This window comes from Mirounga leonina, unplaced genomic scaffold (genome assembly GCF_011800145.1).
Source record: "Mirounga leonina isolate KUSES-001 unplaced genomic scaffold, KU_Mleo_1.0 Mir_126, whole genome shotgun sequence".
NCBI classification, from domain to species: Eukaryota; Metazoa; Chordata; class Mammalia; order Carnivora; family Phocidae; genus Mirounga; species Mirounga leonina.
Genome location: NW_023270314.1, coordinates 12,050,263 through 12,066,992, shown reverse-complemented (window position 1 = coordinate 12,066,992; position 16,730 = coordinate 12,050,263). Strand labels below are relative to the sequence as shown.

The following is a 16,730-nucleotide window of genomic DNA, read 5'->3' as shown; positions in this document are numbered from 1 at the left end:
AAGATTTTATTTATTTATTTGACAGAGACAGAGACAGCGAGAGCAGGAACACAAGCAGGGGGAGTGGGAGAGGGAGAAGCAGGCTTCCTGCTGAGCCGGGAGCCCGATGTGGGACTCGATCCCAGGACCCTGGGATCATGACCTGAGCCGAAGGCAGTTGCTTAACCAACTGAGCCACCCAGGCGCCCCTAAATAAAATCTTTAAAAAAAAAAAGTTAATCAAATAATCAGATACACAGGTCTAGAAGTCAGGAAATGTTTTAGTTGGAATGGAGATAGTACGTGGGGAGTTCACAGGGAGTGACTGATACAGATGAAAACACAGATCAGGATGGGCCTGCCTAGGAGGCCCGTATAAAACAAGAAGACCATTTACAGCCGAGCTGTGAGGAACCCCGGCAAACACCGGTGGAGGAATATAGTTCTGAGAAGGAAGAAAAAGAGATAGGAGGGAGCCGAGGCTAAGGTAATGGGAGAGAGGGTGGGCAGATGTGACAGCAGTGCTGAGAGGTTCAGGTAGATGTGCACAGAAAAATAACCATTGCGTTTGCTGGCAATTCACTGTTGACCTTAGTAAGGCCGTTTCCGCGGAGTGATGGTAGCAAATGCAGATTGGAGAGGGCCCGGTCAGCGTGTGAGAACATACGGAATCCTCGAGTATCGACAATTCTGTTGCTGTTGCAGCATGCGATCCTGAGTGCTGGTTGACATGAGCAGGGGGCTTTTTGTGTGTGAGTCTACGACTGACCATAATGGTAATTTATTATAAGTAAAATTGTAAAGCGCCAAATACCCTGAGTAACTCTGCAAGTAGTGCACGTACTTCTTTCTGTAGCAGGGATGATGTGTGGTCCTGAGGAGGAGTTTCCTTTTTCGCTCCTGAAGGTATTTTTGAAATATGGGTTGCTATTAATAAGATCAACAGTTACTTTTACCAACTGCCAGCATGCTCTGGGAAAAAAAAAAAAGTTCGCAAGCCCACTAAGGGATGATCAGTTATGCATTTTTGGTTTCTATTACTGCAAGATAACCCTGCCAAGAAAAAGACCAGTCCAGTCTGGAGCTAGTGCGGCTCGGTGGAATGGGTGAGCCTGGACGCCAGGATCGTGGGTTCAGGCCCAGCCTCTGCCATCACATAGACAGCCTTTGACTGTGGCCTATCTTGCTTGACTCTTGGTTCTCAGTTTCCTCATCTACAAAATGAGGGCTTAGATCCAGATGATTTCCAAGGGACTCTTCATCTCCAAAATCCCCTGGTTCTGCTTTTTCAGATTAAAATTTCGATTTCTCATTTGTTTATGTTGAGAACAGATTTGATTAAACGAGAAAGGTTTTGTTTGACCCTTGTAAGAACTCTTCTTGTTCATGTGCATTTTTTTTTTACTGGTGGATTGTTTTTAGAAAGTATATGCAAGGGGCGCCTGGGTGGCTCAGTCGTTAAGCGTCTGCCTTCGGCTCAGGTCATGATCCCAGTGTCCTGGGATCGAGCCCCGCATCGGGCTCCCTGCTCCGCGGGAAGCCTGCTTCTCCCTCTCCCTCGGCCTGCCGCTCTGCCTACTTGTGCTCCCTCTCTCTCTCTCTCTGTCAAATAAATAAAATCTTAAAAAAAAATGCAAAACATTAAATGTAATTTATTTTCATATTTGTTATGTTAGAGGACATATGATTTCCTTTGATTTATCGAAATTGCTTCACACTTCATATGAAGTCCTTAAAAGGTAAATTATTGCCAACTCACCAAATTATTTATGGCTGTTTGAGGGATTTTTTTTGTATATGCAGTTTTTAATTTGGAAAACAGCACATCACCCAAACCGTAGTAATTTGCATTTTTCTATTTAATTAAAAATCTCATAAATACTATGTACGCCACAAGAACAAGACTGCTTATTTATTTAACCAGCCAGGATTATGCCCTCCTTTTTTTTTTTTTTTTAAGGACTTTATTTTTTTAGAGCAGCTTTAGGTTCATATGCATTTTTAAATGTTGAATTTTTATTACCCATAAAAATTCTTTTTTTATTTGTTTTGTTATTTTGTTTTTTTCTGAGAGAGAGAGCAGGGGTTGGGGAGGAGCAGAGGGTGAGGGAGAAGGAGAACCTTAAGCAGGCTCCATCCCCAGCATAGAGCCTGAATTTGGGGCTCGATCTCATGACCCTGAGATCATGATCTGAGCCGAAATCAAGAGTCAGACATTTAAATGACTGAGCCACCCAGGTGTTCCAAAATTATTTTTTCTTTTACAATCAAATGATCTGTATCAAACAAATGTTTTCAATTTCCTTTTCCTGTTTGTTCTTACACTCCCCAAAGTCAGTTTCCTGTTTTCTCAATTCTCCTTCTCTCAACTTAAAGTTAGTGTTGGCGGTTTGGTATAGGAGAGTGATGGGGAGTGGTCTTCCCAGGAGATGGGAGGCTCAAAATCAATTAGTCTGTTGAGATTTGGGGTCTCCCAAACTGGGATTTACTACGGGAACGATCAGACTCTCCAGGTCTTTCTCTGCCTGGACTGTAGAAGAAAGACTAACCTCTTTGGACTAGAGTTCTTAGTCATGGAGTGGCTCGCTGACCATATTTGCCAGAATCAGGATGTTTTATACAATTTAACAAAAAGTTATACAGAGAAAAAAAAAAAGGCAAAAAATGCTGTGGAAACACGGTTGATTTCCTAACCAAACACCCATTCCCATTCTTTGCTTCTACTCCAGAGGGTAGAAATGCTAAATTTTCTTTTCACCATGTTGCCACATAGTTAGAGATAGTCGTGTAAGATCTCGCCAGTGAAATGTGATTGGAGATCGCTGAGGATTTCTGGGGAGTGTTTTGCTTTCCTGCTAAAAGGGGCAGATGTGGCCAGCACTGCCTTTTCCTGCCTTGAATGTAGCTGTGGATGTCTAGACTTGTACTAATTGGTAGAGGAGAGTTGACGAGAACCTGATCTGAAAGTGCTGAGCTGCTAAAACAAGGCCATTAGGTACCTGTTTCCAGGCTTCTTGTTCTAGATGAAAAGTAAACCCTTATTAGTTTAAGCCACTTTTAATTGCTACTTGCTGCTGAAGGTATAACAATGAGAATTTGAGGGTGAAAGGGGCAGGAATGGAGGACTTGCTCTGTTAGACTTTAAAACCCAGGAAGAAACAGGTGAATGCAGTTGGTTAAAGACAAAACTAGAGTACTTGCTAGCCTGACCCCGGCCATCTTTGCAGTCCATAGAACACCAAACCCTAGGGGCCAGGTGGACGGGAGAGAAGAAATCGTTTGGTGGACATGGGGACACATAGATGGAGTCCATACCTGAAGCTATTGGTGCCTTGGGGTGAGTGAACCAGTTCTAACAGGAAGAAACTTTCCAGTTAGGTGGGACATGTTCTACCTGGCCCTCCACTGTCGTCTTTTTGCTCCTTGATTTTGATCATCCCTAATTACCCAGTACTCCCCTTGCCCCAGCCCCAGCCTTATACTTATTCAGTAAGTACCTCATTCCCAGTATTTCCCCCAATTCTTCAAGTTGAGTTGGTAGATCAAGAAAGCACTCTCACCAATGACTTAAAGGTTATGCCTCCATCTTGGAAGGTTCTATAGATACTCTATGAGAGGACCAAGGAAAAACTTCCTAGTAATGCTCTAAGACTTCCATAAAATCATAGGAGAATGGAGTTTCACTAGAGGGCCTCCCACTGCCCACACACATAGGACTGTGGATATTAGTGAGAGCCTGTGTGCTGGGAAGAAATGAAGTGATTGTCATGGAAAACTCTTCAGCCAAACACAGGACCATTTTTCTGAAATAAAGAATATCAGGATATCCAGTGCCTGCACTCAAATAGCATTCCTCACAGGGATGTCAAGCCTGTGAATCTCTCTTACCTCTGGAAAGCTCAATGCTGTTCTGAAACTCAGGGATTTTGCCGAGGAGACTATGGGCTACAACTTTTGTCCTCTCCTCCCCCAACACTGCACTGTGTGGCCCCATGGAAGTATGACAAGTCCTGTCATCATGGGTACTCAAATGTCATCATGTTTGTTTCCATTCTAACCCAACCTTGGCCTCACCCTCTTTCCCGGTGGAAGATTCAAGTAGAGTAATCTAAATTTCCCCTACTCTAAGGGATCAGAGAAATCAAAGGAAGTCAAGATGTTCATCTGGAACATGCTAGAAATGTTCTTCAAAGAATGACCATTGCAGGGTTTACGAACTACGGGATCACGCATCTGATAACAGTTTTCTGGACTAGTGCCACTTAAGGTATGGACCAGTGTGAGTCCATGAACAGTTTCTTACCCGTTCAAACAAAGTTCAGAAGTTGAGAGTAAGTGTTGTGAAACTTTATTAGCACTTTGATATTACCATGACAGCCAGCCATTTGACTTTGTATTTTATAAAAGTATCAGCCTGCAATGGATTGAAAGTAAAAAACTGGTTTCCAAACAGTTGGAGGATTGCTTCTCCCCATCTCGGGAGAAAGTGCCAGAGTTTTGGCCACAAAGTGATTTGATTATGAGGAGCTTTGTGGTTCACTCAGACTGGCCTCTTGGTTACGTGGCTTAAAATGGGTCTTATGTTAGGGCCTTTGAATTCCCAGACCTCTCCGGCCCACTAGAGCCAGGGAGTTTAGTGGAGGGACAAGAAGACTGTGGGGCAATAAGATTGGGGCATCTCACCTCTAACTCATTTATCTGATGGCCTACTCAACATCTCCACTAGGAGGTCTAAGAGATCTCTCAAACTGAACTGCTCTTCCCCGACCCCAAACCCCTTTGTCCACAACATTATCTTAGCATTTGCTCAGATGAAAAATCTTTTTTTTTTTTTTAAAGATTTTATTTATTTATTTGTCAGAGAGAGAGAGAGGAAGATCACAAGCAGGAGGAGTGGCAAGCAGAGGGAGAAGCAGGCTCCCTGCTTAGCAGGGAGCCCGATGCGGGACTTGATCCCAGGACCCTGGGATCATGACCTGAGCTGAAGGCAGCTGCTTAACCAACTGAGCCACCCAGGCATCCCATCAGATGAAAAATCTTGAAGTTGTTACTGACATTTCTCTTTTTCTCACCTTCTTACCCACCCTGGCAGGCTGGTTGGCTCTGCCTTCCAAACAGCCAGAATCCAACCTCTTCACACCATCTCCACCGCTACTCTGATGGTCTCCTAAAGGATCTCCCCACGTTTACCTGAACTGCCCACAGTTCACCGTGCAGCAGCTAGAGTTGGCCTGCCCTGTCATGCCTCTGCTTGAAGTCACATAATGGCGCCCCCGTTGTACCCAGAGTCAAATCCTCCCAGCAGCCTCAGGCCGTATAGTACAGGAGCTCTTTTCTCACCCTTCCCCGCCTCCTCTGCCCCTGCCACCAGGACTTCATGCTGTCGCCGCGCACTCCAGCCACACTCCCACCTTGGGGGGTTTGCTCAGGCTCTGCGGGGAAAGCTCTTTTCCATTGTCTCTGTGGCTAACTCTCTCTCCATTCTAGACTTCCCTCAAAACCTCACATTTTCCGTGAGGCTTATCCTGATCTTATTACTGCAGAGTACCTCACCTTCTCCCCCAGCACTCTGAAATCTCCTGCCCCTGCCCCACTTTTTCTTTATCCCATAGAACATGTATCTTTACATTGTACCATTTTCATGTGCTCATATATTGTTTACTCTTGCCCCCTCCCACCAGGATGTAAGCTTCACAGAGATAGGGATCTGTTTTACTGACTGCCATGAATAGAGCCAGGCACTGAATACATGCATCTCCTTATAGCTGTTCTTTTTTTTTTTTTTTAAAGATTTTATTTATTTATTTGAGAGAGAGAATGAGATAGAGAGAGCATGAGAGGGAGGAGGGTCAGAGGGAGAAGCAGACTCCCCGCCGAGCGGGGAGCCCGATGCGGGACTCGATCCCGGGACTCCAGGATCATGACCTGAGCCGAAGGCAGTCGCTTAACCAACTGAGCCACCCAGGCGCCCCTCCTTATAGCTGTTCTTACTAATTCCCTTAAGAATCCCCCCGAACCTCACTGTCGCTTTAGAGAAGGGAAAGCAGAGGGGGAGTGGGAGGAATAAGAGAGCTCTTGTTAAAATTCAGGGCTGGGGCGCCTGGGTAGCTCAGTTGGTTAAGCGACTGCCTTCAGTTCAGGTCATGATCCTGGAGTCCCTGGATCGAGTCCCGCATCGGGCTCCCTGCTCGGCAGGGAGTCTGCTTCGCCCTCTGACCCTATCCCCTCTCATGTGTTCTTTCTCTCTCATTCTCTCTCTCTCAAATAAATAAATAAAATCTTAAAAAAAAAAAATTCAGGGCTGAATTACCCACTAAAAATTGCGAGAGCTTCTCGTGCCCTGGCATTGCCCTCCTTGTCTCCCCGTCTTTCATTCTGTCTTTCTTCCTTCCATTCTGGATGCGCCAGAAACAGGTGGCAGGTGAAGGATCGGAACCTATCCGCTGACAGATGTAGATTTCAAGGTACAGTTATTGGACCCGGTGATGTTGTAGCTTCACGGAGGCTCTGGATGGCAGTACAGGTGGGATGAGAAGGAGTAGGACCACAGTCTTTGTCCAAGATGTGTGCCTGGATCCAGAAAGGATGGAAGCAAGCATCATATGAGAAGGAGAACAGCTCAGGAGCAGGGACCTGATGAAGCTGTTTGCAGAACTTCTCAGGAAAGTTAAAAGAATAAAAAAATAAATGTGATTAATAAATAAATATGGGTTGCCACTAAGCATAAAGGGCGTGAGCAAGGGAGACGTTTTGGGCCACTTCTTTGGCCCCAGTTTCTATCTTTTTTTTTTACGTTTATTTTTTAAGTAATCTCTACACTCAATGTGGGGCTCAAACTCAAGACCCTGAGATCAAGAGTCATGTGTTCTTCTGGCTGAGCCAGTCAGGTGCCCAAAATTTCTGTCATTTCTAGTATTATTCCTAAGGCAGGACATCTGGCTTATCCTAGATGAGTTACTCTTTTTCTTTACATTAGTTCTAAATTTTGTTTTAAAATCTTCTCAATGCGTAATTTCTAAAGTCACACTTTTTGTTAAAAATTTAAAAGTTTCGGGGTGCCTGGGTGGCTCATTCGTTAAGCGTCTGCCTTCGGCTCAGGTCATGATCCCAGAGTCCTGGGATAGAGCCCTACATCGGGCTCCCTGCTCGGCGGGAAGCCTGCTTCTCCCTCTCCCACTCCCCCTGCTTGTGTTCCCTCTCTCGCTGTGTCTCTCTCTGTCAAATAAATAAATAAAATCTTTAAAAAAAAAATTTAAAAGTTTCTATATGCTCTTCTGACAGCTTTGCTTATTTTTGGGTTAGAGAACTTTTTCCATCAGACCTAAGATTGAAGGAATGCAGTATGCTGCCCTCAGCCTCTGAAACGGAGGCTTGTCTTCTCCAGCATTTACGTCTTCAAGCACTGGTTCAGAGGGAGCAGACCCAGACTCTGGGCCAACACGGAATGAATGCACAGTCAGGACACAGAGGGGAGAGAGCAGGGAAGCCTTGTTTAAACTGTGGTTGTGGCGAAAATCTTTGGGGGAAGAGAAATTCAAGAGGAGTTTATCAAGAGCATTATTTTAAAAGTATAAGATTTGTGACTGCAATATATAAACTTAAGTGACTTTGGGAATGAACAATGTATATGGCACAAGGGTGAAAAGTTAATCATAATTCTCGTTATAAATCTGACAGAGTATTTGTAATCGGGTATCCGATACCGCCGCTTGCCAATTAATTCTGAATGTTCTCATGGTGAACATTCTCTGGATGAGCAAGGATTCTCTGTAAAAGGAAAAAAGCAAGATCCTTAAAGTATCAGTATAAGTCGAATCTCCTTTTGCTGGAAAAAAAAAAAAAACGATTATGGTTCCAGTTATAGAGGATCGTTTCTCCATTTTGGCCTAGAGCCGTTAACCACTCTGCTTTGCTAATAATAAACTAGTGGTTCACAGAGATGTTACTTTAATTAATGCGTTTCCTAAATGGTTTCCTTTTGAACTCTTTTTCTCCTCCTAGCCCTTTGCTTCAAATATGAGGCAAATCTCCATCCTGACCTCGACTCTTTATTCTCTTAGAAGCTTCCAGAGAGCAGAAAACGTGTCTGTTACCAGTGGGTAAAATAGTGCTGGTCACCTATTAGATGCGATCAGCCCTAAGCAGTTAGCTCTCAAAACCGCATCTTTCCTTCTGTGCTTCTGCCCATAGTTCGTCACTGTTCTTTCAAGAAACAATGGTGTCCCATGAAAACTGCAGTTCACAACTCGACGAGGGGAGAGCTCTTCCTTGAGGTCCCCGCGTGCCTACGTCAGGGCCCAGCCCCAGTGCTCTGTGTACTTTGTATCACCCAGGCTCCTGAAAAGTCCTGTATTCAAGGGTCGGGACTACATAATATGAATCATTGTGACTGTTCTTCAAGGACTTTGTTAAGCGACTCTTAAGTGAAACTGGCTTTTGTTGTGTCACGGGAGGGCACGGTAGTGAAGAATAATGCGGTGACGGCTGGTACAGCCGGGGCCAGGAGTTTTGCCCACCCTTGTCTTCTCACCGTCAGTTGGTCCGCACGTGTCAGTGCAAAGCCAATCAAGTCTTAGTATTATTATGAAGAGTTTTGCCCTCACAAGACCCTTGCAAGAGGTTCACTCGAAGCTTGGTGACGCGCTGCCCTAGGCTTTCAGGATGTCATGGCCGCTGCCCCTGTGGAGCTTGCGTTCTAGTGACGGAAGACGCCCAACAAGGGGAGAAGTAAACAAGGTGATTTCAGAGTGTGATCAATTCCGTGAAGAGAATAAACACTGGGAACGGGATAGACAGTAGCTAAGGATGGAGGAGGGGCTGCTTTGGAAGAGGCCTCTCTGAAGAGATGACCTCTGACCCAAGAACTCAAGGGTGGAAGGGGGTCTGCCATGCCCAAGACTGGGGAAGAGGTTTCTGGAAAGGTGATATAGCAAGGACCAAAGCCCCAAGGCAGGAAATAGCTTGGCATTTAAGGAAGAGGGGCCCCTGGGTGGCGCAGTTAAGCATCCCAACTCTTGGTTTCGCCTCAGGTCATGATCTCAGAGTCTTAAGATCAAGCCCCATGTTGGGCTCTGAGCTCAGCAGGGAGTCTGCTGAAGTTTCTCTCTCCCTCCCTGTGCTTCCACTCTCTCTCTTTCTCTCTCTAAAATAAATAAATAAATCTCAAAAAAAAAAAAGACAAAGAGATTAGTCTGTTCTGGATAATGGCAGTATTTTTTATGACCCCTGTGGTTCCTTCAAGGGGGATTCCATATTCTTATCATTAAAAATTATAATAGTATATGTACTAACTTGTTTAATCCTTCTAACAATCCTGTTATCCCCATTTTACAGATGAGGAAACCGACGCATGCTGAGACTAGGAAAGTGGTGACAAAGCTAGAACACCAGGGGTTTTGGCCACAGAACCTCTAATCTTTAGAGCCTCTTTTTGAGAAAACAATCACTCAATAGATAAAAACTTCCTTGTTAGTGCATGAAAAAGCTTTTCTTTCTTTCTTCCTCTTTCTTTTCTCTTTTTCTTTTCTTTTCTTTTCTTTCTTTCTTTCTTTTTTTTCTTTTTTTTTTTTTTTTGGTATATAATGTATAGAATTTATCCCTCCTACTTTGGGTCTGGAGAACCGGAAGCTGTCAGAGCCACTGACACATCACATCTGTCACTTGAGGAAAGAACAGTAGCTCAATGGAAAGGAGTTTCTCTGAATAATTCCCCTGAAAAGTTTCGCTCTCAACTTGAGCAGTCACAGATGCATTGAATCTTTATGAAGCTTTTGTCTTATTCTAAATGAGATATAAAGAGCAATGAGCTGTGAAACCGAATGATCCACTCTGGCAGGTTCTCTATCTCTGCGACGCAGGTTGGTTGGAGGGATTTGTCTAACTTCTGCACGGTCCTGTCAGGAGGTCACAAAAGTCGAATGCCCTACTGCCGAACTTATGCAGATTCCCTCTCTAGGAGGGAAGGGAAGGGGACCTCACTGTCAGCTTGGGTAGGAAAGGACAGCCTTACCCCAAACAAGGGCAGTGAGACCACCCATGTCATATTCTTGAGATGTTTGCGCTGACCCAGCAGCATCTCTTTAATCTTTATGGAATCTTCTCTGCTTTGCTTCTTCTCAGCCCACCCTCCCTACCCCCCCAACTCCCCTCAGCTCCAATCCACAGGCATTGGGTGAAGCTGCAAACCTAACTCAAAGTTAGATTTACTCCCTTGTTATAGGCACTGTCATCTGGCCTGCAACGGAACCACATTCCTCACTGAGACCAACGCCAGTCCACCAGCCTTTTGTTGTCTACATCTCAGCCCTAATAGTAGACTCTGCATTCTGTTCACCAAGAATCCTGCTCGGAGCTTCTGGAAATTATGTGGTTAAATCAAGGAACTCTCTCCTGGCAATAAAATAAACACAGAATATGCTTGATCAATTTTCTACCTCTGACTTTTGTAATACCTAACAGACTATAAGCTTCACAAGGGTAGAGTCTTGTCTGTTTCTGCTCATCTTTGTACTCCCAACACTGGCACAATGCCTGCCACGCTGCGTGTGTTCAGTGATGATCTGTTGAATGATTGAATGATTAAATGAGTGGTTTAATTGGACACATGGATATAGACACGTGAGTGTAGTGAGAAATGTATTCATTCACTTGGTCTTTTCTTCATGGTTCCACAAATATGTATTGAGCACTGAATATAACAGACATGCTGTTAGATGCTAAGAATACAAAATCCCTGGTGAAGCAATCTAACCAAGGGGACTTTCCCAACGAGGTAGTCTCAAAGAAATAGTCCTCTATGCATTTGGCAGCATGAGTTAAGAGTCTTCTGCATGTAGTACTCTGTACTAACCCAGAAAAATGGAAGTAAATGGAAGACATTTCCTTTCATCACAGAGCCTTCAATCTAAAGGCCAGAGAACATGGCCATATGCAAAATACTAAAATGTTACGCAATAACACATATAGGAGCAAGAATTTTCTTGTTAATATATCACCTATTATACACTGCAGCCTTATGACTAATTGAGTGATTATTAGTTATGGTGTCTCCGTCAGAGTTTCCGTCTGGCTGCAAAGCTGTCCCCACCCTCTGTTTGTGGAACTCCCCTTCATGCAGATCTCAGGGAGTCTGTATCTACTTCTCTGTCCAGATGCCCCTTTTAGTCTCTCTTTTAAGAACCCAGTTCTCTTCCTTCTAAAGCTTCATCCCAATTTGCAATTAGATATTTGTTTGTAGTCTTTCTCTTTTACTGCACTGCAAGCTCCCAAAACGCAAGGACTTTTTCTTTTTTAATATTTTTTATTTTTTTAAGATTTTATTTATTTATTTGAGAGAGAGCAAGAGCAAGGGGAGGGGCAGAGGGACCAGGAGAGGGAGAGGCAGGCTCCCCACTGAGCAGGGAGCCCAACATGGGGCTCAGTGCCAGGACCCTGGGATCATGACCTGAGCCGAAGGCAGACTCTTAACGGACTGAGCCATCCAGGCACCCCAGGACTTTTTATTTTGATCAGGTGACCTTTCAAATGCCTTGCATTGTGCCAGTACAGATTTGTTAAATATATGAATTAAGGACCACAGCCAAATTCCTGCTTAAAATATTTTGATACCTAGCAGATAGGATTGCAGTGATAATTGAAGAAGCTCATGACTTGATTGGTCACACAGGATTTCTCTCTTTACGTTGAGCTAGATGACTGTTTTCACCCATGCTGGGCAACATTCTGGTCTAGATTCTAGTTTACTTTTTTTTTAACTTAATTTTTAATCATGATAAAGACTCTACTTAAATTTCAAGTGATTTATTTGCACAATTTATATAATATTGTTTTTACTGAAATTTTAGAAATACATGTTTTAAACAGCTGCTGATTTAGAAAATATATCAGAAAACAAGTAAATTGGTACTCTGGTAAATATGTATCCATTAATCTATCTTTTTTTCACTTGCTTTTATTTTTTATCTTTTATTTTTATTGAGATATAGTTTATCTCAATTATAGGACAACTATATATAACATTATGCAGGTGTAAGCTATACAAACGTACAGCTTTGATACACGTACGTGTTGTGGTATGATTACCCCCATAGCCTTAACTAATGCCTCCATCACCTCGCATAATTCTTTCTTTTTTTTTTTTTTTGTGGTGAGAACATTTAAGACCTAGTCTCTTAGCAACTTTGATGTATATAATACAGTATTGTTAACGATAAACACAACGCTGTGCAGTTGATCCCCAAAACTTAATCATCTTCTAACTGCAAGTTTTCACCCTTTGACCAACATCTCTCCAATTCCCCCACCCCTCAGCCTTACTTTTAAAAACAGACAAGAATTTATTTTTTTAAGATTTTATTTATTTGAGAGAGAAAGAGAAAGAGCAGAGGGGAGGAGCAGAGGGACAGGGACAAGCAGACTCTGCACTGAGCGCAGAGCCTGATGTGGGGCTTGATCCCAGGACCCTGAGATCATGACTTGAGCTGAAATCAAGAGTCAGCCACTCAGGTGCCCCGACAATAGTTTATTTTTTTTTAAATTATTCTTGGGGCTTGGCTGGCTCAGTCAGTAGAGCATGCAACTCTTGATCTTGGGATTGTGAGTTCAAGCTCCATGTTGGGTGTAGAGTTTATTTAAAACAACAACAACAAAAAAATTATTGATTTATCTTCCTTTTTTACGTGGTATGTTTGGGTTTATAACTTTTAAGTGCTGACACGTTTTTAAAGATGTATTTATTTATGAGAGAGGCGGGGAGGGAGCAGAGGGAAAGAGAAACTCAAGCAGACTCCCAGCTGAGCATGGAGCCCTATGCGGGGCTCCATCTCAGGACCCCGGAAATTACGACCTGAGCCCAAACCAAGAGTCAGACACTTACCCGAATGCACCACCCGGGTGCCCCAAAAGTGCTGAAGTGATAAGGGCTGAAACGTTTAACCTTACCCAGATTTTTAATACTAACCACACTGCCGTAAGTTTGAAAACAAAACCACAGATTGTGGCATTTTCTGACCGTTAGAGGGAGCCACGACTTTCTGAATCTTAGACTCTGTAGAGAAACTTCCTCTTCTGTCATCTTTTTTTTTTTTTTTAAAGATTTTATTTATTTATTTGACAGAGAGAGTGAGAGAGCACAAGCAGGGGGAGCAGGAGGAGAGGGAGAAGCAGGCTCCCCACCGAGCAGGGAGCCCGATGTGGGGCTCAATCCCAGGACTCTGGGATCATGACCTGAGCCGAAGGCAGATGCTTAACCATCTGAGCCACCCAGGCGCCCCCTCTTCTGTCATCTTAAAACTAAGGCCTCTTGAAAGTATTTAAATTAAATTCTAGCTCAGTAAATTCCCTTAAATAGAAAAAGATCCTAAGAGGTAGAAAGAAATAAAATAGGTAGTCAATTGATTTACATTTAACATTCAGAAATGCTGCTTATTAGAATTTGAATTCATTTTCAGATTTTTCAGAGGTTTGAAGGGCCCCGCTGAGTTTATTAACAACACAATAGTCAGTTAGAAAACCAGAGAGGGAACTGCTTAAAAGGAAAGAGTGACTAATGGGGTCAGAGCCCTAAAATCCTGGTAACTTAGCAAATCGCAGCACAGGATTTTTCCCTTAAAAAATAGGGAGGGGGGGGTGCCTGGGTGGCTCAGTTGTTAAGCGTCTGCCTTCGGCTCAGGTCATGATCCCGGGGTCCTGGGATCGAGCCCCAATCGGGCTCCCTGCTCAGCGGGAAGCCTGCTTCTCCCTCTCTCACTCCCCCCTGCTTGTGTTCCCTCTCTCGCTGTGTCTCTCTCTGTCAAATAAATAAAATAAAATCTTTAAAAAAAAAAAAAAATAGGGAGGAGCAGGTGCACCAGGTGCACCTGGGTGGCTCAGATGGTTAAGCAGCTGCCTTTGGCTTGGGTCATAATCTCAGGGTCCTGGGATCGAGCCCCAAATCCCTCTCTCTCTGCTGCTCCCCCTGCTTGTGCTCTCTCTCTCTCAAATAAATAAATAAAATCTAAAAAAAAAAAAATCTGTGCTGATTTCTCATGGTGGTCCCCGTCATTACTTCTCAGCCTATAATTGTGCTTACTCCTTCATTTCCTCCTCTAATGGTAAAGGAAGCTGTAGTTGCTAAATGTTTGAACCAAAAGATAGAGCCTGTGGTGCAGAAGTCTGGGCCTTCTCACTCTTCTTTGGTTGCTTTTTTGTTTTTTTCCTCGCTCTTGTTCTTTTTGTCTTCCTTTCCTATCGTAGTATGGGTTTTTCTTAACCCTCTCCCCCACCCTTTTTTCCTTCTATCACTTCTACCTTCCACCCACCCGTTAAAGCATTGCAGAGCACTTCTCCTGCAAGTCAGGAATGTTAGTACAAACAAACAAGACCCCAGTGGTCACTGCAAATATAATGTAAAGCGAATTCCTTTTTAAAATAAATGTAACATACAAGTTGTTCTAACTCATTAAAATAGATATGAGATGAAAATGGAAATTCTTTTTTTTTTAAAGATTTTATTTATTTATTTGACAGAGAGAGACACAGCGAGAGAGGGAACACAAGCAGGGGGAGTGGGAGAGGGAGAAGCAGGCTCCCCGCAGAGCAGGGAGCCCGATGCGGGACTCGATCCCAGGACCGTGGGATCATGACCTGAGCTGAAGGCAGTCGCTTAACCAACTGAGCCACCCAGGCGCCCGAAAATGGAAATTCTTAATATATAAAATTGGCAAACATTCAGTTTGAATTTTCATAGAGATCTATAAATCCATGTCTTTCTAAATTTAGTGTAGCCAAGGGATATGGGGAAACAAGTGCTCTCTTCTATTGATTGCAAGACTGTAAATTGGCATAGCCTTTCATTGACCCAGAGAATCCATGTGATCCCAAGGAAGGAGGAGTTGATCCCAAGGAAGCAAAGATGTGCATAAGGATTTTTGTCCAGGGAAGTTTATCATGACCCTATTGTTAATAGCAAAAAATTGGAAAGCACCTAAATGTCTAACAGTTCTTGGTCTGCTGATCTGTGTGATTCCCCAATCTTCTGGAAAGACCTAGAGTTTTTACTTTGTACTTGATACCTGACCCTTGGTTGGATGGGTAAAGACCCTGGAGGTCCGTGGACCTGTCTGGTTTTCTCTCATTTCTGAGTACAAACAGCTTAGTTTCACCACCGTTTTTAATCTGCTGCTTAGAACTTCCAACTACTGGCAATTATAACCCCCTCTACCAGACTAGAGTCTGGTTAAATATGATAACTATGGTCTTTAAAAAAAATTATTATTATTGTATTCCTCAGAGCTTAGCATCATGATTAATAAGTTCTTAGCAAATTCTTATTGAATGAGTGAATAAATGAATGAGGTATTTGTGATCTGCCTTGAATGTGATTGGCTCTACTTCATGCTGTAGGTCTGTATCCCTCTGCAGAAAGAAATCATTTACACAGTAATACAAGTCAGGGGTGGGGGGTGACTATGATTCATAGCATTTAAAATGTTAACCTAACAAAACAACAGTGATGGTTTGGCGATCCATCCATTCAACAAATGGGCCCAATACCTTCTATGTACTGGGCACTATACAGCACTAGAGATAAAACCACAGCATTAGAAATTCAGAAAACTATCTGGTTTGAGTTGTTTCAAGTCTCTTAAGGGACTGATGTGTAAGAGTATCAATTTCTCAATTCAGAAAAGTAGATATACCTGAAATACTCATTTCTTCTCTGTGGGCATCCCCTCCTTTTATGTCAAGGTAGCTGTGAAACTAGATAGACTATGAGAAAGTTTTTTAATTGGCATATCATCAGAAGTAAATGAGTAGACTAATGTAGAAAGCTATTTCTTTTAAGCCATGGAAAGACCTAGAAAATTTTATGTTTTTCTCTGATGAATTATTTCCATGCCAGACAATCATGATCAAATTCTTACTATTTAATTCCATTTTTTATGTAATTCCTGTATATAAATATAGCAGTCCTTTACTATATATTAATTTCAGAAGTCTCTAAGATAACTAAGTTACAGTTTTCATTTGAAGGACACATCCTGCTCACTTAGATAAGTCTGGGGTATTTGCCTAATTTCAGCCGCCTGTGTGTAAGCCTTTACTTAGCGTGGGTTATTCCTGTAGATGGCTAGTTCATCCAAGTTAGGGTGATATGTACCATAAAATTGGAATCTCCTCTCAGTAGGGGAGCTATTAAAATTTAGTAAATGGCGTTGGGACTGCTGATCATTTGTTTGGATAAAAATAAAGTTATATTCTGGGGTGCCTGGGTGGCTGTCATTAAGCGTCTGCCTTCAGCTCAGGTCATGATCCCCGGGTCCTGGGATCGAGCCCCACATCGGGCTCCCTGCTCAGCAGGAAGCCTGCTTCTCCCTCTCTTTCTGCTGCTCCACCTGCTTGTGTCTCTCGCTCTCTCTGTCAAATAAATAAAAATAGAATCTTTAAAAAAAAATGAAAAATAAAGTTATATTCTCTACCTAATAACCTTTCACAAAAATATATTCTGGAGGGATTAAAGACCCAAACAAAAAAGAAAACTCTACATATATCAGAATAGACTATAGGAGAGTATGTTCATGACTTTGGGAAACTAGAAGTCATTCCAAACCAGACCCTAAATGCAAAATATGTAAAGGAATAGACTGATAAGTTTGACTCCACGAAGACTGATGAATGCGAGGAGCATGTCGAAGTTGTCTGCTACAAAAGGCGTCATCAGCGAAGTTTCAAGATTGGTAAGTGTAAATAACACCTACAACATGTTTAGGCAA

General features: G+C 42.9%; 1 protein-coding gene across 1 annotated transcript in view; it reads left to right on the top strand.

Annotated features, from left to right (window-relative positions):
* The window catches only part of SLC35E3 (solute carrier family 35 member E3), a 34,976-nt gene extending 24,105 nt beyond the window's left edge, over nt 1-10,871 (top strand). The window contains exon 5 of the mRNA XM_035002189.1: nt 10,199-10,871. Within this exon, the coding sequence (XP_034858080.1) occupies nt 10,199-10,240 (42 nt within the window). The 3' untranslated portion in view covers nt 10,241-10,871. The remainder of the gene's footprint in view (nt 1-10,198) is intronic.
* The last annotated feature ends 5,859 nt before the right edge of the window (nt 10,872-16,730 follow it).